The sequence below is a fragment of the Taeniopygia guttata genome, chromosome 28, assembly GCF_048771995.1.
Source record: "Taeniopygia guttata chromosome 28, bTaeGut7.mat, whole genome shotgun sequence".
Classification (NCBI taxonomy): Eukaryota; Metazoa; Chordata; class Aves; order Passeriformes; family Estrildidae; genus Taeniopygia; species Taeniopygia guttata.
In genome coordinates, this window is record NC_133053.1 from 1,960,162 (window position 1) to 1,980,006 (window position 19,845).

At 45.1% G+C, this 19,845-nt stretch overlaps 1 protein-coding gene across 3 annotated transcripts in view; it reads left to right on the forward strand.

Moving 5' to 3' along the window:
- KDM4B (lysine demethylase 4B) overlaps positions 1-19,845 on the forward strand; it is a 75,394-nt gene that overhangs the window by 26,414 nt on the left and 29,135 nt on the right. For all 3 annotated transcript variants that reach the window (XM_030256609.4, XM_030256610.4, XM_030256611.4), the window contains exons 6-9: positions 3,119-3,168; positions 6,238-6,341; positions 8,865-9,002; positions 19,241-19,437. In XM_030256609.4, coding sequence (XP_030112469.2) covers positions 3,119-3,168; positions 6,238-6,341; positions 8,865-9,002; positions 19,241-19,437 — 489 coding nt within the window. The remainder of the gene's footprint in view (positions 1-3,118; positions 3,169-6,237; positions 6,342-8,864; positions 9,003-19,240; positions 19,438-19,845) is intronic.

The following is a 19,845-nucleotide window of genomic DNA, read 5'->3' on the forward strand; positions in this document are numbered from 1 at the left end:
TTTTGGTGGAAAGTAGAAAAAAGTAATTTAAAAGGCTCAGTATATTACTTTCAGGTTGTTGACTTGGGGGTAAGATGACATTTGAGTCACAGAACTATAACTTTTTTTCTCTCGAGCTGGTTTTTCTTTCCCCATTGTGTAAATCTTGTGCTCCCTGGCAAGAGCAGCAGCACATTTTTCCTGCTGTAATCCCCAAACTGCTGAGTGGAAGGCTTTTGGGTGAAGCCTGGCCCTTTGTCTTGGTCACTCTGTGCAAGGCTGACCCTTGGAATATGAATTTGAGGGGGATTTGCATCCCCAGTGCCTCAGAGCTTTGATTTATCTCCACCCAGCTGCTGGTTTGGCTCTGTGGCCATCAGTGTCCCTTGTCCTGGGGACAGGCTGAGCCAGAGGGGCACATCCAGGTCAGTGTTCCCAGCACTGGGGGATCTTGAAGTCATGCCTGTAGAAAAGGAAATTACTGGATGTATTTTACCTGTGGAATTGAGGTTTTGCAGCTGAGCTGAGTCCCAGCTGTGGTGGTGGTGGTGACAAACTGCTGAGGGACACCAGGACTGCTGGTTCTCAGAGAGAGCAGGGGTCAGCAGTGGCACCCTGAGCGTGTTCATTGCTCAATGACTGCACCCCTTGGATTGCAGCAAATTTTCATCTTTCCATTGTTGTTCTGCCTCGTAATCAATCACTTTGTGTGTAGATGGAGCTCAATCTGTGCCATACGTGCAGGAGCCTTCTGTTTCTCTTCCTAGTTTTAAATAGCAGCCCAAAATCTGTCTTTATTGCCTATCTTTATGTAAATCAGTCAGATTTGTGAGCATAACTTAAAGCAGAATTTGACCTACTTGTAATTCTCTTCTGCAGTTAATATTTTGAATTCCTAAGAATAAATGCAGAGGGATGTGTAGGCTCTGCTTCCTAAAGACTGGCCCAAAGAAAAAAGTTAATTTCTAAAATTGGAGTCAGCTATTACCATTCTGTGCTGGGGTATTTTCATTTGTATATTATTACATATAGTTCTTTTTTATAAGCTGGAAATTCCTCCTCTCTGGCTGGTTTCTATCCAAGCAAGTCTTTTTTCTTTGTCTCTCCATGGGCTGTTCTCTAAAGCCTCGCTTGGCTTTTTGCAGGCTGCAGTTTCAGATAACACAATAACCGTGTTCCAATGTATTAAACTTTTAACATCCTCAAGATTCAATTAATCTTATCTTTACAACTCCCAATTACAGGCACTAATTAAGTGAAGGTTGCATTGTAGACTGGGGATATTACATTAATCATCAGCAGCCTTGTAGCCATAAATTAGTTCTTTCCCAATCCTTCAGCATTTTTCCCAGAAGGAATGGAATGTCTCATTTCCCTGTTTTAAGGGACATTAATCCCACAAAGGAGCTTTGGATTGGGATTAGTTTTATCACATTTATGTAAGTGATGAATGGTCTTTGTAAAATAAAAGCCACAAGCTTTGTCCCAGACAAATGAAATTGAATTGTTTGATAATTATGCAATTTAAGGCACTGTCAAACTTTGGTCAGGGAATGTTGGGAGTCCATTGCTGCATTTATTATTTTACAAGATTAGGTGCTACATAGTGGTTTACCTTAAATTTTTTTTCAAGCCATCAGTTTAAATCAGCTTAGTGCCTAAACCCTGAAGGCCCCTGTGTGGGATTTGTGTGCTGTCATCCCCCCTGCCAGGCCAGCACAGGTGTGTTTGATTTCCTGACACAGGTTGGGCCTTGCTGGTCCTTTCCAGTTATGGTTTTACACTGGAAAATGCAGAATTTGTCTGGCTGAAATCCCCCAAAATCAGGTGCAATCTGAGCCCCAGGAGGGGCAGTGCTGGGCATCTGTTGTTGAGTCCCCTCCTGCAATATCCTGATCCCAGCGTGGGATAATGAGAAGGATGAGTTTGACATCTTTATTTGAAATAGCAAAAATAATGCATTTTTTATTATTCACTTTGAAGAGAAGTTATAGCTGGCAATAAATGCCATTCCCACAAATGTAAATTCTCAGAATTCTCTGTCACAAAGAGCAGGGAGAGCCATATTTAATTTGCTGCAGAATGTAACCAATGATTTACAAATTTCCATTGGCAATATTATTGTGTGTCATCATGTTAGACACGTTTAAATGTGTCCTGGTATTCAGTTCCCTTCTTATAACCTGAACACATAAATCTTTGTCACCTGGGCTTTGCTCCTGAGAATATTGTGAACCTCAAAGCACTGAAAGAACTAACAGCTTTTGGGAAGAAAAAGCCATTTGAAACTTCCCTGATGTTTGTACGTGCTGGGCACACCCAGCCCAGTGTCTGAGACCTGAGGGACAACTGATTGTTTTTCCAGAATTACATTCAATCATTTGCACTCCAAAAAAATTCCAGTCAAATTCTTTTGCATTTTACTGACTCCAAATCTAAGAAAACTGTCTTTAGGAAGTGTAGAAGTTGTTCCCTCACCCTTTAATGGTGTTTTCATCAGCAGTCCCTGCATTTTCAGGGTCACCTCATCAAGAAAATTATTGAATACTTGAATTCCATTATTTCATATCAGACAATAAAATCCAGCAGGGATTGAGCCATGACTGCTTGAGCTGTGCTGAAGAATATTTACTTTTTTGAAGAAAATGAAAGCTGTTTGCACAGAAAAAGGTTTATTCTTTTCCAAAGCACACAGACCCTCCTTCACACCTTTTCAGCCCATCTGTTTCTTGCTTATTAATATTTAGCACAGTTTTATTTTGCAGATATTTTCCCCATGGAGAGCACACCTGCTGTTCCCTGCACTCAGTTATTTCTGGGGTTTCCAGTGCTGTGTCATCACTTTGTCTTCTCCATTTTCCTTCTACCTTGTGAAATCTTGTGATGCTGTTTGAGAAAATGGAAGGGAAACACACACTTCATGTAACATATCTAAGGACTTTTATTAAATGCTGTTTTTTTTTCCCATGGATTGTGTGTTACTGATGCCTTTCAGACATACAGAATTTTGGTTTTATTGCCAGCCATTGTGTGCTGTGCTGAGGGTTATTGCCCCATTTGTTCCTAGCCTTTTCCTGTCACTGTTTGGACATGAAAGACTGATATTTTGGTTTCTGTCTGTTCTGTTCCCTCCTCCCAGGTATGCCATTCCCCCAGAACACGGCAAGAGGCTGGAACGCCTGGCAAAAGGTGAGCCCTGGCTTTGGGCTGGGCTGAGGAATGTCAGAATCTGTGATATTTAAATGATCCCGAGATTGTAAAAGTCTCTGTCTGTCAGCCCCGCTGCCAAAGCAGAAGCCATAATTGGTCTGTGCTGTTTCAAGGTTGTTTATTCTGTTTATCTCTAACATGTTCTGCTGCCCTGCCGCAGCTCTGTCCTGCAGGGCAGCGTGTGGGGCTCTGCCCTCAGTGGGATGGTACAAACATTAAATACCACAAACTACCTGTGCTGGATTTACAATAACGTGCCAATATCTGTCACCTACGTTGGACAGTGTGTCCCCAGCCTGAACCAACAGAAAAATGCCAACACCACAGTGAAACATGGAGGGCATGAAGAAGGAGGAAAAGGACAAAACACACCCAATTTCCTCCATCTTGTCCCCTTTGGACCCCTTATCTAGAATCCTAAAATTTTACTTTTTCACCCGTGCCATGCTTAATTATTACTGATATCAAACCCTCAGAGCTTGTAATCCATCCTGTAAGATTGAAAACTCTTTTCCATGGACAGAGATCACAGGCAGTGTCTCTGGGGGCTCTGTCCAGGGGGGTTCCTGACCCCTGCCAGGGTCCCAGACCTGCCAGGGCAGCCAGAGGGAAGCTCTGGACTCCCATAAGGAAGGGCTGGCACTAACTGAGGCTGCTGGTGACTTCCAGGGCTGCTTGAGGAACCTGCTCAGCTTATGGAGCAGCTTTGGAGCCAGAGAATTTGTCAGGAAAATTCCCTTCCAACTCTTCCCACCAAGCCTCAGTCTCTTAGCATGGCCTGATCTGAACTAAACTAAACTAAACCTGATCTGACCTGTACTAAAATTCCTTAAAAAAACCCTTGAATTTTGAGGCATTGAGGCCAAACCCTCCCATGTTTAATCCACAAGAGTTTGGGTTGAAAAGGACCCTAAAAATCCTTTCATTGCACCCTGCCATGGGCAGGGCCACCTTCCACTGGACCAGGAGTGCTCCCAGGGATGGGGCAACCACAACCTGTTCCAGTGTCTCACCACCCTCACAACAGACATTTTCTGGCTGATATTGAACCTAAATTTCCCCTCTTCCAGTTTGTGCCCATTGCTCCTTCACCCTGTAAATACATTCTGTATTTAGTGGTTTTCCTTTTATTTTAGCCTCGTCCTCCTTTATTTTTCAGTGCTATAAAGTTCCTATTAAAAAGAAAAAAAAATGAAAGGGAGAGAAAAAGAAAAGGCAAATGGAAGTGAGAGGAAGGGAGAGTTACTTTGAGCTGTGGCAAACTCCCACCTCTCAAGCTTCAGGGAAGATGTCTGGCTGCAGAAGTGGATATGTTTTAATTTATTGGTGTTGTTTCTATTTTTGTTCACTTGCAAATGTTCAAGGAGCTGCCCAGCTAAAAAAAGCTGCTAGCCCAGAATAATTAATTCCAAATCTCTGTGGTTCATCTCCAGCGAGGCAGCTGGGGTGGTTTAAATCTGGTGGTGAAGGTAGGAGCAGGCAGGGAAATCTGGAAGGTTCTACTCTGGTGCAAAAGAAAAGAAGTTCTAATGCTGATTTCCCAGAAAACAGGCAAATTCCTTTTCCTGCTGAGCATACTCCAGAGTGTCAAGAAGAGCAGCTGATGGTGTGGGGTAAATGCAGAATAACTGGGAATGAGTGTCCTGGGGCTTGGTGCTGTTCTCCTGGGCACTGAGCTCCATGATCCCTAAATACAAATAACACTGGAAATGGCTGCTCAAAAATGTTGCATTTCAAAGCTACAGCTCAGTAATTTGCCAGGTTTTAATGGATGAAAAAAGTAATTTTTATAAGAAGTCAATCAATCAGATGACTTGTGTTCTGCAGACTCTGAAATACCACTCCAAGTCTGACAGGAGAAATAATAAGTTTCTTGCTGTTTGTAACTAATTTTTACGGATGATCAATTTTGAGGCACGGAGATGGTTTGTGCTGTAAAACCAGGAGCAAATTATCAATGATCTGGTCTTTATTTTAGTTTCCTGTCTCTTGAAGCTGGGTGGGTGATGATTTAACTCTGCAGAGAGCCAAAATTGCTGCCTGGCCATTCTCCTGTCCTGTGCATCAGTGGGGAGAAGTTTACCATGGAGAAATGAGTGTGCAATTAATATGGAAAATGAATAGCTGAGCTGTAAATGGGCTCACTGGGAGAGCCATGGAGCCCATGGAGAGAATGTTAATGTGTTGCCATGTTATTGGTGCTAATCACTTAAAATGTGCTTCTTTATTAGTGGCTTTAATGAGAGCCACTTAAACTGTGCATTAAAAAGAGGAACTGCAGAGAGGGACGACAGACTGGGTAGCAGACAGTCATAATTTGAATTGAAATGCTTTTAGTACAAAAATATAAGAAAACCTGGAATCCAGTAATCCTTTTAACTTTCTGAAACCCCTTCCATTATGTCTCATCAATTAGTTTTGGTTCCAGAGCTTGGGTTATTTGTTTTCCTAAAGTGTGATGGGTTTGAGTCCCTACAAACACACAGTTTGTTATGGAATCAGCCACTTGGAGGGAAAGACATGATCACGAGAAAAATTGGGTTACATTGGCTGAGCTGCCATTGAGAGGTTTGGTCAGTGTTTACCACTGTTGTTTTTTTTTTTTTTTTCCCTTAATTATTTGTGATTTGTATTAATAACTCAGTGGTGGAATTTAACACTTAGTGGTGTTGAGGTGCTGACTGGCTCAGGTGCTGCTGCCTCTGCCACTTGTTGGTGACCACTGTGAACGTGTCCCTTGTGCCACTGCCTGGGATAGAGACTTTTCTTTTCCCTTTTCCCTTTTCCCTTTTCCCTTTTCCCTTTTCCCTTTTCCCTTTTCCCTTTTCCCTCTTCCCTCTTCCTGTTTTCCTTTCCCTCTTCCTGTTTTCCTCTTCCTCTTCCTCTTCCTCTTCCTCTTCCTTTCCCTTTCCCTTTCCCTTTCCCTTTCCCTTTCCCCCCTTTAGACACCGATATGTAGGGCAGATTGATCTGGAATGTAGCAGGTTGTATTGTTTTCCCAAGAACAGTCCTGCAGTGATGATGCTCCTCCTTTGAATGTCTCCACAGGATTTTTCCCAGGAAGCTCTCAGGGATGTGATGCTTTCCTCCGTCACAAGATGACCCTCATTTCTCCCTCCATCCTGAAGAAATACGGGATTCCCTTTGACAGGGTAGGTCCCTGCAGGCTGTTGGCAGCACAGCACCTCTCTCCCGAGGAATCAATCCAGCAGAGCCCCCGGGGGAAATTGGCTTCATTTCCAAGGGCATTGTTATGCTGAGTGCAGCCCGGTGTTCAAACCACCAAAAAGGAGGGTTTGGGCTTGGCTGAGAAAGGAAGAAAAGCTGATACTGAACAAACTCTGGCAGTTAGGGAACCTCTCAGGTGGAGAGGGACGAGCTGATAAGGATGTTCTGCTCATCAAGAGGCAGCAAAACCCCAGTGGTGATTCAGAAACACTTTTTTATTTTCTTGTGGACCCAGTGTGACCCAAAGTGGAGCTGGCTGTGCTGGTTCCCTGTTGTGTAAGTGTTCATGCTGCTCTAAGCCTGGAAGGATCCCTGCAGCTCTTAAGCCCTGATTTGAAAAGAGGGGTCATGTTTATTTGGTATGATCGTTTTAATGTGCTTATTCTTAAAGTCTTGTGGCAAGAAGTAAATCTCCTCAGCCAGGGGTGGTTGCAGGGATTTGTATCTGTGCAGAATCACTCAAAGTGCTGCTGCTGCTGCTGCTGCTGCTGCTGAGTGTTCCCAGCACATGGAGCCAGAGCTGCCTGTGGATGTGGGAAGTGTCAGAGAGTCCTGCTCCAAACTGGTTTCATGGAATCATGGAGTAGGAAGGGACCTTAAATCCCAAACAGTCTCACTCCTGCCATGAGCAGGGACACCTTTCACTGTCCCAAATTCCAAGCCCTGTCCTGAAATAGTGGCTGTTGGAGGAGGATCACTGTTATTCACAAACAGGGAGCAAGTGCCACTTTTCCTGAGGAACAGAGATAGGATCCCTTCATCTGAATCCTTGGCAGATTTCAATGAAGTTGAAATAGGCAGCATTTATAAATCTCTATAATGCTGTTCTGGAAAAAAAGAAACAGATCAATACTAGGGCTTTTTAATAATTAAAAATGTGTATTTCTGTAATCTCCTATTGATTTCTCCATTTATTCCTCAAGAGCTTGCAGAAGTCAGTAAATTTGGGGCTTTCTTCATGAGTGGCAGTTTGTGCTGGCTTTCCTTCAATAGTTATTACTTTTCTGCATGGCCTATCCATCATCTGGAGTGTTTTCTAATTTATTGTGGGATAATGTTGACAGCAGTGCCATGGATGATGTGGGCTTGAAATGGAGACACCAGGATGTGCATTCACTGACAGAAACATAATCTCTTCATCTCCTGGAGCCAGCAGAGCAGCACTGCTGGGGTTTATGGAGGGGATGGATGCAGCCTGGACTTCAGCACCTCCTCCTGAAATCCTGCAGGAGCTTCATCACGGCAGCTTTTATTCCCTCTTTTTAAAATTATTCTTCTAATGTTAATGACATCTGCAAGTTGAGATGTTGGCCCAGCCGAGGGGGAAGTGTTTGAACTTCTGTTTACATTTTGCATTTGGTCCCGTCCTTGTGTTTGGAAGTGCAGTCCCCTGGAGTCTCTGTGGGCTCAGAGCTGCTGGGGTGGGGGCTATGGCTGTGGGAAGGAATCCAAACAGAATTCTTGGCCTGTGACAGCTGTGAGAGCTCTGTCAGCACTGCTGGTTGGAAAGACAGGGAAGGTCAAGCTTTACCTCTTCCATACCCCGTGGAGGGGAGGTGCTGCTGCATGAGGGGCTGCTGGGCTGGGAGTTGCTCCTATGGTTCAGGCCATGCTCTTAACAATTAAACTTCTTTATTTCTCAATGTATTTTCTGCACAAGATACAAAAACAGAGGTTTTTTTGAAGAATCAAGATTGATTTGCCTCAGGTTCCAGCTGTGATCTGTAGAGTTCAACCCTTATTAATAATGCCCGTAATGTTTATTGTTGTTTTAATTTTATTAAAGTTGAGTCACGGGATGATTTGTGGTGAAGGGGACATTAAAGCTCATCCAGTGCCACCCCTGCCATGGTCAAGGACACCTCCCACTGTCCCAGGGTGCTCCCAGCTCAGCCTGGCCCTGGACACTCCCAGGGATGGGGCAGCCACAGCTGCTCTGGACAATTCCCAAAGCAGACCAAAGCTGGGCTGTAATTTTTAGGGTGAACAGTGAGGCTGATAAATGTGAGTGGGGAAATAAATACAGGGAAGGGCAGGAGGTGCTTCAGACGGACCCTGCCATGCAGAGGGAATGTTAGGAGGGAAATCCAGAGCTCTAGGGGGTGGGAATGAGGCTTTGGAAGTGCCGTGAGCCAAAGTGGCATCAAAGATTTATTGATATTTTGGAATGTTGCAGCCTGAGACCCCTTTGTAACTGGAGTGTGCAGGTGTAAATAGTTCAGGTCATGGAACCCTTCCCATCCACTGTTCTGAGTTTTTCCCTTAAGAGAAATCCTTGAGTATTCCTGCAGCTCACCAGGAATGTTCCAGGCTCAGCCAAGATCTGCTCTGCCGACCCTCCAGTGGAAAGAGATTTCATCAGTGGGGTTTTCTAATGGGTCTCTGTTCTCAAGCTGCTGCATTAAATGACCTGTGGGGTGTTGCCTCCTTTTTCCTTTGTTTTTCAGATCACCCAGGAAGCTGGGGAGTTTATGATCACATTTCCTTATGGTTACCACGCTGGCTTCAACCACGGCTTCAACTGCGCCGAGTCCACCAACTTCGCCACCCTGCGCTGGATTGACTATGGCAAAATGGCAACACAGGTGGGGCCAGCTGGGAGGGGCTGGGGCGAGCCACCAGCTCCTGGAACACTCAGCAGTGCCAGTTGTTTGTCCTTATTCCTGAGGACAGCGTGGAAAACGCCTCTGCTTTGGGATGTGCTCTCTCACTGTCCCACGTTGCTGGTTTTGCCTCTCGATTATTTGTTTTCACAGAATTCACAGAATGACCAGGTTGGAAGAGACCCTAAAGATCACAGAGTCCAACCCAGCCCCAACACCTCAACTCAACCCTGGCACCCAGTGCCACATCCAGGCTTTGTTTAAACACATCCAGGGATGGTGACTGCACCACCTCCCTGTGAATTCCCGAAATCCCCCCAAATTCACAGAATTTACAGAGTCACAGAATGACCATGTTGGAAGAGACCCTAAAGATCATGAGTCCAACCCAGCCCTAACCCCTAAACTAAACCCTGGCACCCAGTGCCACATCCAGGCTTTGTTAAACACATCCAGGGTTGGTGACTCCACCACCTCCCTGGGCAGCCATTCCAGAACTTTATCACCCTTTCTGTAAAAAACTTCTTCCTAATATCCAACCTATATTTCCCTCAACACAGCTTTAAGCTGTGTCCTCTGGTTCTGTCAGTTGCCTGGAGAAAGAGGCCAACCCCACCTGGCTGCCACCACCTTTCAGGGAGTTGAAGGGAGTAGAGATAAGGTGGAGATAAGGTCATCCCTGAGTCTCCTTTTCTCCAGGCTAAACAACCCCAGCTCCATTTTATTCTGAGGGTGTAGGAATGGCTTTCTCAAGTGTTGCATTCAAGTTGTGAACAGGTTGCTTTGGGATTGGTAAATTGGAATTAGTTTTCTGGTGCATGCAAACTGTGTTTCACAGTGAATAAGGTGACTGATGTAACTGAGCACAACTCATTAGGTACACACTGGAGGGGAAGGAATAAGCTGGAAATACTTTTAAGCTTTAATAACACTATGGTAATAACACTGAAAATACCTGAATTCCTCTGATCTGTGCACTCAGTTAAGTTTGGAGAGTTATACTTGTGTGGTTATTTCTCATTAGGGCAGATTCCTGGTGTACTTTGGTTTGTGACAGCACCTGTGCTCTGCTGCTTTAAAGTCTGCAGAATAACTGACAGCAAAGCTCATTCACTAGAATCTGGGAAGTTTTGCCATGGGCAGGGCACTTTCCACTATCCCAGGCTGCTCCAAGCCCTGTCCAGCCTGGCCTTGGACACTTCCAGGGGTGGGCCAGACATTTGGATTTGTTCTGGAGTTAAAGGGATGGTAAGAAAAGCCTTAAACTGTAAGAGATCTCAAATCAGAGTTAGGTGTCTGAAACTCACAAACCAAGCAATCTTGGTTTAAAAATGTAAAAAATGGTGTTTGTCTGCTGTGACCTTGTAAAGCAGGTTTATGTGTAGTGAGTGGTCATGGTATGACACCCCAGAAAATGGGGTTTATCATGGAAATTCAGACAGACCCTTAACTACAACAGAGCCAGCAGGCACCACTCGAATATTAAAAGCAATTTTGGGTTTAGCCATGTGTTCACAAACAAGTGACATTTGGGAAGTGCAGTTTTAGATGGAGCCTCCATGCTTACATTGTTAAGCAGCGTAGCGTGAAATTACTGAACAAGCAGCAGCAGAGCTCGGAGCAGATCTGGGGACACAAAGTGGAAGTGTGGAAGGAGATGCCCAATTTATTCCCGTTGCACTGTTGGCACTTGTCTGTTCTGATCTTCCTGGCTAATACTGCTCTAAACCACGTGTTAATTAACCCTGGCATGCCTGGCTGGGGGTCCCAGCTGAGGGGGGAGTTTGTTACACTGTGAGGGCAAAGCTTTGTTTAAATCTCATTTGAGGTTAAGCAGGGACCTAAGGAAGGATCAGCTGAGGGTGTGCACTGAGAGCTGCCTGCACCTCTGTGAGGAGAGAATTCCTGGAGAGACATCAGGAGGAAATTCCTCCCTGGGAGGGTGGGCAGCCCTGGCACAGGGTGCCCAGAGCAGCTGTGGCTGCCCCTGGATCCCTGGAAGTGCTCAAGGCCAGGCTGGACAGGGTTTGGAACAGCCTGGGACAGTGGAAGGTGTCCCTGCCATGGCAGGGGTGGGATGAGATGAGATTTAAGGTCCCTCCCAAGCCACACCATTCCTGAGTATGTGATTTTTACTTAACTACTACAGCTTTCCTATATTTCAAAAATGGCTTAATTGATTTATATGCTCTCAGGCACAATTAGAATATCCTTGCTCACATGCAGGCAGTTTTGGAGGTTTTTTTTCACACATATACTCACTTATAGAAGTTCTTGGGAAGTCTGAGCTGGGCAAAGCTCTGCAGGTATCTCCTCCTGCTTCCTGCAGTGAGCAGCCTGGGGGTGATTCCCTCCTTTCCTTGGGCTGCCAGCACAGCTCTCTTGTCCTGCCAGCACTCAGGAGAGTGGGGACAAGGCAAGGTCCATAATTAGCCAGTTGTAATTTTCCCCATGACATTATCCTGGGGAGGAGATTTGGATTCTGTTCTGCTGAGAGCTGTGTGTCAGTGGTGCAGGAGAGGAAGGTAATGGTTCACCTCGGAGAGCAGAGCTGTGCTAATTGCCTGCCAGATGGGTGCAATGTTCTGCATCCCACAGAGAACCCTGCCTGGCCTGTAAAAAATACACAATAACCAGCCTGGAGTGTAAAGACCAGCTTCTGAGACACTGTCCTGCTCTAATTGTAGAACAAGTGTCAGGATTAGCAAAAAAAATAGCAATGGCTGCAGAGTAGTGTGGGAAACTAACAGTGGGTAAATCCACTTGTATCTGTAAATGAGTAACCAGGATGGGCAGATCCTTAGAAATTCCAGTGGAAATTGGTTTGGTGAATATCAAGTGAATAATCTGAGCTGTCCTGTTTGGTTCAAAGCTTTTTGAGAATGTGGAGTCTTTATCTCCTTGGGTTTTTAGTTAAAACAGGTGCTTTTGCCCCCTGGGTCTGATTTTCTGATTCTCGTTTTAATTGCTCCTCCAGCCCCAGTGCTGAGTGTGGTTTGTGACAGACAAATTCCACATTGTCTTTCGTGATGTGCAGAAATCTTCAGGGCTGGTGCTCTGTGCTCTCAGCAAGTGTCAGATCCAGAGGAAGGATCTGACATCCTCCTTCACAGCCTTGAGGGTGCCCCACTGGGAGCTGGATGTCCCCCAGCCAGCTGGACAGTGTTCCCAGAAGAAAGAGCAGCTTTTAGCTCTTCTCCCATGTATTGCTGATGTAAATGTCTCCATCTGGCCTGGAGGAGCCTCGTGCTGCAGCTGATTCCATCCCAGCCAAGGTGACTTTGAGGCCAACCTCACCTTTCCTCTTGCACCTGATCCTGGGCAAAGCTGAGCAGCAGATCTTTGTTTAGGGGTGGGAGATGTTGTTATTGAACATGAAATGAGTACACAGAGGCTTGGTAAGTTCAAAAGAGAAAAAAGAGCCAATTTCATTTCTGATTTTGCAATATATAGAGTTCCAAAAGTGACAGTGGATTGGAGGGTGAAATTGCCACCTCTCCAACCACACTGGTCAAACCAACAGTCCATCAATTCTCTCCTCCCACAAAGAATGCAAAACAATCATTATTTGCATGAGCAGTGCATGAGAACTCGAGTAGAAATATGTAAACATCAGAAGGCATGGACAACTTTTAAAAGAACTTTAAAACTTTCAAAAGAACTATGAAAGAAAACTTAACACTTTTAAAAATCAGGGCAACAGGGAGAGACCTCCAGCTGATCCTGGGGGCTGCCAGGGATGATCCCATGTGCTGTCAGCAGCTCTTCCCAAGGGCCTGCTGGGGATTCATCCCCACATCCCAGACCTTTGCAGAGCTCTGGCAGGGAAGCTCCAGAGAGCTGCAGTCCTGTTTGGCTGAGTGGTGTCACTGTCACAGTGCTCAGCAAAAAGAGACCCAGGAGAAAGGAGTTCAGGGGGGTTTTCACAGTTTGCAGTTCAGAGGGGTTTTCACAGCGTTGGAGATCCTGGCGCAGTGTTTCAGAGTCAGCTGTAATCCAAATATTTGCTTTGGACTTCAGCATTCCTGATTCAGCTGAGGAGGGATGGGTTTGTTTGTATGTAGTACAGTTAATGTTTGCCTGCATAAGCAGAGCTTAGGAATTAGGGAGAAATATTTTCCGTTGTTCTCTGTAGTTGGAGTTCCTCAGTCATTTGTCTTCCATTTGTCATATTTTTTTTTTCTGTTTGGTTGTTGAAAAAAGCTGCTGAGTGAAAGGCAGGAAATTATAATTTTCATTCCTTACCATCTTTTTTATTAAATTTCTTTTTATTTTGCACCATGAGCCTGCAGTTCCTGCCTGCACTCCTGGTTTTTTGTTTCTGAAAACCCTTGGGTGCCACCACCAGAGGATTTTAACAGGTGTATCTTTGCCCAAACAACCCTTTAAAACCAGGGGCTTCAGGAAAATGCCCTCCCTGTAGCTGAGGTGGCCTGTGAGTCTCCTGCTATTCAGAGACCCTTTCAGATGTAGTGTTTTAGCAGAAATTCAAATCCCAGCTCAGCTTTTCTATTTCTTTGGCAACATGGACTGAAAATAAGTGGATGGGAGGGGAATTAAGTGCAGCCATTCCTGGAAAAGGTCTGGATTCCTGCTGGCTGCCACTTTCATACCTTCCTTTATCTCCTGTTTACTCCAGAGAAACTGCTGGAATTCTCTCTCCTGGTCAGGCTGCCCTTCCTGCCCAAATCCTGCATTTTGGGCTCTGAAATAAACAGTTCTCACCTCATCCCAGCAGTGCTCCCATCAAACCCCTCACTGCAGAGCAATCCTGCTCTGCTGCTCTCTCCTCTGGGGAAGGGGGCACAAAGAAAACTCTTCCCTTTGGATTTTCCTGCTCTGCCTAAAAAGGGACTTTTTGGATCCCAACGTAGGATATTTTACATGGTTTGTTCCTTCTAAACCTTCTGCTCACTCATTTTTTCTGTGCTGTATACATAATATAGAAATAATCTCAAATTTACACTTAGAATGTCTGTGATTTAATGTTATCTAGCTTATAATTTTTCAGCTAAAATTGAAGCTTTCTTCTGACTATTCACATTTTTTTTCCCTTCAATATGTCTGTATTTCCCAAGAAAATAAAACTTGTGAGGTTTTTTCAGAAACCTGTTTGGTAATACTGCAAAATTGGTCCCCAAAATAAGGCAAATCAGAACTGTATTTTTGCATTACTTTGTGTCTGTGCCTCAACTGACTCTAATTAGACCTTTTAAGCTTAGAACACATAAAAAATCTATTACGAAATAGCATTTCCATAGTTTATTTTTGTCAGATGTTCAAAATTGCTCTTTTACTCTAATTAGACCTTTTAAGCTTAGAATACATTAAAGAAATCTATTATGGAATAACATTTCCATGGTTTATTTTCGTCAGACAGATTCAAAATTGCTCTTGTACAAATTCTTCCACCTTTCTTCATACTTATTTTCTTGTATTATTTGTAAACACCCCTAATGCTCTTGATTCTGTGAAAGAAAAAGGAACTTTTACAGCTTTTTTTTTGTGCTGAAGCAGAAAGGGGATGGTTATTTTTTGGAATCTGTCTGGAAGCTTTGTTTTATCAGCTCTTCTCTGAGCTCCTCTCCTGAAGTTCTGGCTGGGAGGTTCTGGGCACGATTTTTGTTAATGAAAAAAACCAGAATGGGGTTCTGTGGGCAGAATGAATCCCTGGATTTATTGGGATTTCCAGGATTCCAGTGCTGGGGGTGCTACTGGGTGGGGTGGCTGAGTGTCCCTGTGGGGGGATTGGTGCCACCAGGTCCTTCTGGATTTTGGGACGGATGAATTTGTTTGCTTAGGCTGGGACAGGTCCCAGAGCGTTTCTGTCCCACACAAATGCTGTGTCTGAAGGGAGGGGGGTGACTCTGCCCCCCAGCCCCACTCCTGCACCCCAGGAATCCTCACAGAGCATTTTGGGGGCAGGCAGGGAAGCAGGCAGGCAGGAATGGTGCCCTGCAGCCAGGGACAGGGGGAGTCCATGGAAATTTTTCCTAATTGTTTTGTTTGTGAAGCTCTGGGAAGGGTTTCCAGTGGGTTTCCTAATGAACTGCTTTGTTGTTGATACCAGTAATTACTCTGCAAACAGGGGGTCAAGGCTCATCTTCTTTCCCACAAGCTTCCAACCACCAACCATTAAACACACAAACTATGCAGTTTGGGCTTTTCTTCCTTTTCCTCCTCAAAGTTGAACTCCTCACTTACAGAATTGCTGCCATTCATCTTTCAGGAGCCTGCTTAGACTGGCTGAGTGCAAGGAAAAGGAAATGGAGCCCCAAACTGCTTTTTTTTCTGTCCTGTTGGATCCCAATTGCACACTTGTAATATGGGAATAAACTGGATTGCTGCTGCTTGGAAGCACTGATTATACTGGGGGCTTGTTTCTCCCAAAATTGAATTTCTGCTCTGTGCTGGGAATGCACAAGGAGAAGCTGAGAGGTGTTGTCTGTCTGCTGCCTTTCCCCAGAGCCACCCCTCTTTCCCAGCAACCTGCTTTTAGGCTTCATTTTTACAAAAAAAACAGGTAGAAAGGCTTTAAGCAAAGATTTTGGTCTGGCATTTAAAAGCTGAAAGAGCTTCAATTTCGAGCATGTTGGGTTTTGTGATGGATAAATTTCCATTAAGGTGAAGTGGGAGGCTCAGCTCAGTCTTACCAACTGCTTTTATCTGAATATGAAGGGTTGTGCCCATGAAAAAATGTAATTTTGGTCACTATTTCTGCATAAGAAAAAGGCTTATTTTCCATTAACCTTTCCTATGTGATGGAACTGCTGAGGTTCAGTTCAGTGGTAATAGTTGGGAATTGAGGGAAATATCCTCACAAAAGTGTTGCTGAAGGTTGAAGTTGAATGAGTCTGCACTTTTTCATGAATCATTTGATTTTATGACTTCAAGGAGACAGTGATTTTATTTGACTGTTATTTTATAGAGACTTATTTGTGTTTTTATGTTAAAAAATATTGCAAATAAGATAATGGTTGTACATTCCATAGCCACAAATTCCCCCCTATCAGTCTTGGAGTTAGAATTGATGGGACAGGGCTCCTGGTGTGGTCACATATTTTACCACGGGCTCCAAATTACAGCTGCAGATAATAAAATAATGAGGAAAGGAAGAATGCTGTGGTTTTAGGCTGGAAAAAGTTTAATTGTGCATTTCCTTACAGTATTTTTCCATGTGCTTATAGTTAATAAAGCCATTAACTTATGGAAAAGGAGAGGTGAGGCTGGGAAAAGCCTTCAGAAGGTGGAATAAGTGAAGTTCCTGCAGATTTGGTGAATGTGGAAACTCTTTTGTTGCTCTTTTGGGTCTCAGCTCTCCTGTAACCAAAGGCACAGAACTGCCCCTAAAGCTGTTGATTTTTGATTTGTTTTTTTTCCACTCCCATTTTCAGGCCTTGCAGTGGGTCCTTGGAGATGGCAGTTAGGAATATTCTGGTGTTTATTTTGCTGTTTGATCTGTGGCTCTGCCAGCCCTGCTGCTCCCAGGAGTGGGGTCTGGCAGCCAGACTGGGCTGATGGAGGGGAAAGGGGAAGGTGCTGGATGGGATCTTGGAGTTCTTGGAATTTCTCACCTGTCATTTGGACAAAATGTTTCTGTTGCCGTTCAGTCCTGTGCTTTTGGGTGATTGCATCACCCTGAAATCCTTCTCAGGGCTGTTGATCCATAGGAATTCTGTGAATTCCCAAACTGGAGCTTTGTGCTTCAGTTTTGTCTCATGTAAAGGAAAAATGAGGTTTCAGATCTCTCCTTTAGTGGTGGTGTTTTAGTGTTGACATGTTCATTTTTATTTTTTTTTCTATAAAGTTTAATAATAGAGGAATATAAAAGTGTTAGAATTGGAGGGAATTTGGGAGGATATATTCTGCAGAAATTGGGGTAGGGATGCACAGGGCTGGGGGTGTAGGCATAATGTCTTTTAGGAAATACATGTGTTTATGACCACAATGAAACACTTTGAAAGAAATACAGCTCTGTGTATGTGGAAGGGGAAAGACAGGGACTGGAGTGGGACTGGAGATCATTGCCAGGAAACAACCTTGCTGCTTTTGTCCTGCTGGAATGGAGCAGAGTAGGGAATTTATTGCAAAGGCAATTCCTCACCCTTCTGTACCCTCACTCTCCTCCTGCTCTCCCACATTCTCCCTCTCCAGCTCTCTCACACACATAAGAACATTCCCTTTTTCCAGCTGTACTGGAAGCATCAGCAGGATCCCACTGCTGTCTGAGGGGAGGGTGTGGAAAAATGTCCTTTTTTCCATGCTGGGGATGTGGCTGTGACACAAGTGCAGCAGCAGAGGAAATAGCACTGCACGGTCCAGAAGGAGCCCCAGAGGAAAGAGGCTTTGTAAATTATTCATGCTGGCTGCTGTGAAAGCAATAGAATGAAATTAAAATTGAAATATAAACATACACCATGGTAGATTTGTGGACACAAAAGGAGCTTGGCTGCTGTGGGGTGTGGAGGCCACAGTGCCAGTGCTGAGTCCAGCCCAGCAGCATCCCAGAGCTCAGCGTGGGCTTCTCCAGCACTGCCCAGGGGGTGCAGCTGGGGAGCCTCTGGAGCTGCTGGTGGCTGAACACAGCTCTGAAGACCTCTGGTCCTGAGTGCCTCGGGCTTTGCTGGCAGATTTGAAGGGGTGGGTGTGTCTGTGCTGCACCTCTAGGGTCCAGGTCAGGATCACCAAACACAGAGCTCCCCTTTGAAGCCATTTTTCAGCCTCTAAGGAGGTCAATCCCCAGAGCTGTGCTGGGGATGCTCTTCTGCGTTCCTCTTTATAGCTCTGCACAGGTGCTTTAAAACTTTCTTAAGGAAAATCTGCTCAGTCCTTCAGGCCAGGATTGATGGAGGTGCTGTGGGAAGCTCCTGCCTGGGCTGGGGTTGGAAGCTTGGGTGCCATCTGTGTTCCTGCTGTGCTGTGGCCCAACTGCATTTCCAGCCTTTCTGGCCTCAGCTGTTTTTCATTAAATGGAGTTTTCCTGAAAGTGCCCATCCATAAATGCTCCTTCCCACTCAGCACACTCGGGTTAGCAACGCTGCCCCAGTCCCTGCACAATGAGAAACAAGAGCTGGAGGATGTGGGATGGTGGAGAACTGTACAGAGGGACTCTTCTCTCTCCCTCTCTCAGTGAATTCTCAGCTATGGCCATAAATTATTTAGTGATGGTGGTGAAAAGAGAAGGGAGAAAGGGGAGAAGCAGGTTTAATTTCAGGCACTTCTGCCAAAAGAATGTATAGAATGGTTTTGAAAAAGTGTGAAGGAAGGATGGAAAAAACCCCAAATCAATCCTGCAAAGTGGCTCCAATTACCTCAGCCTCAGCTTGGAGTTGAAAATCAATTTAGTGCAAGCAAAGCTTTGCACCTTAGAGCAGAGCCCCCAAGAGAACTGTGGCTGCAGCTCCCAGAGGCACCTGGGCTGTTCCTGGGTCCTTTTCCATCCTCTGCCTTCTTCTGATGAAGTTTATAAAGGCTCATTCTTTGAGTTCATCAATTCATCAGTGCCCAGGGTGAGAATCCCCTTGCTGCACTCAGTCTGTTGATTCATCACAGCAAAGGGATACATCCAAGGAAAACCACCTTGCAATGGTAGGGGTGTAACTCCAAGTTAGTTTTAATGAGCATATGCCAGTTGAAATGAATAAAGCACATTTTCTCCCACTTAGTGCTTTGGATGCAGGTTATAGTTACTGCAGGGTTTTTATTTCTTCTCTTTTGTGCAGGATTGCTGTGCCATGTCAGGATGTATCATTATTAAGTTTAACTGCCCTGTGCTCTAGGTCAGGCTTTGGTTCCTGTAAGACTTTTCTGAGTTATGAAGTGGTACCAATAATATCTTTTCAGCCTGGAAAACTCTGCCAGACAGAGGCTGATGGAGGGAACACGGGCTTGAGGGCAGACTCTGACCTGGGCTAGACCAGACAGAGTAATTGTGTCTAATGCCTGCAGCACAGGACTCGAGCAGTGCCAGTCCTAGGAGGCTTTGGCTTGTTGGGGAGCTTAGAGGGAGAGCAAAATCATTGGGAAGGAGTTTTCCACTAGCCTTGGAGAGTATTGGAGTGGCAGCTGGTTTTCCAGGAGCAGGTAGAACCGAGGCATTGCCAGCACTGCACAGCACAAACAAACTGGAAGGGTTTCCTTCCAGAAACGCTCTCTAGGCAGCTGTGGGAGAGCTGGTTTCCCTCTGAGGCCCCTGGTGACGTGTGTGGGGTCTCTTGCAGTGCACGTGCCGCAAGGACATGGTGAAGATCTCCATGGACGTGTTTGTCAGGGTGCTGCAGCCCGAGCGCTACGAGCTCTGGAAGCAGGGCAAGGACATCGCTGTCCTGGACCACATGAAGCCCACGGCCCTGAGCAGCCCCGAGCTCGACGCCTGGAACGAGACCAAGGCAGAGCTGAAGGCAAAACTGCTCCGCAGGTAAAGACACACAGTGGCTGAGCCCTGCCCTGGAGTTTAACTGCTGAGATTGTAAATGCTGCACTTCTCCACTGGAGATACTTCAAACTCCTTTATTTTCTTCTTTGTGTTCTTTTCGTACAGTTCCTTGTGCCATTTGTCTGGGGTAATGTGTCCCTCGTGGTCCTGTTTCCTTCCCATGTTATAAGAGCACATGCTTTTCAAAGTGGGACACTTTATGCTCCCTCACATCTCATCTCTTATCCTGGAAGACAAAAAAATCTATAGTGAACATTTAGAGCTTCTCTGATCAGAAAGCAGGAGTTTAAAAAAGCCCATCGGTTGCAAAGGGGATTTTATGCATGCCTTTCTGTGATTCCTTTGATCTTTGTATTAATTTTCGACAAGTCTGTGATTTTTGTGTGTTAC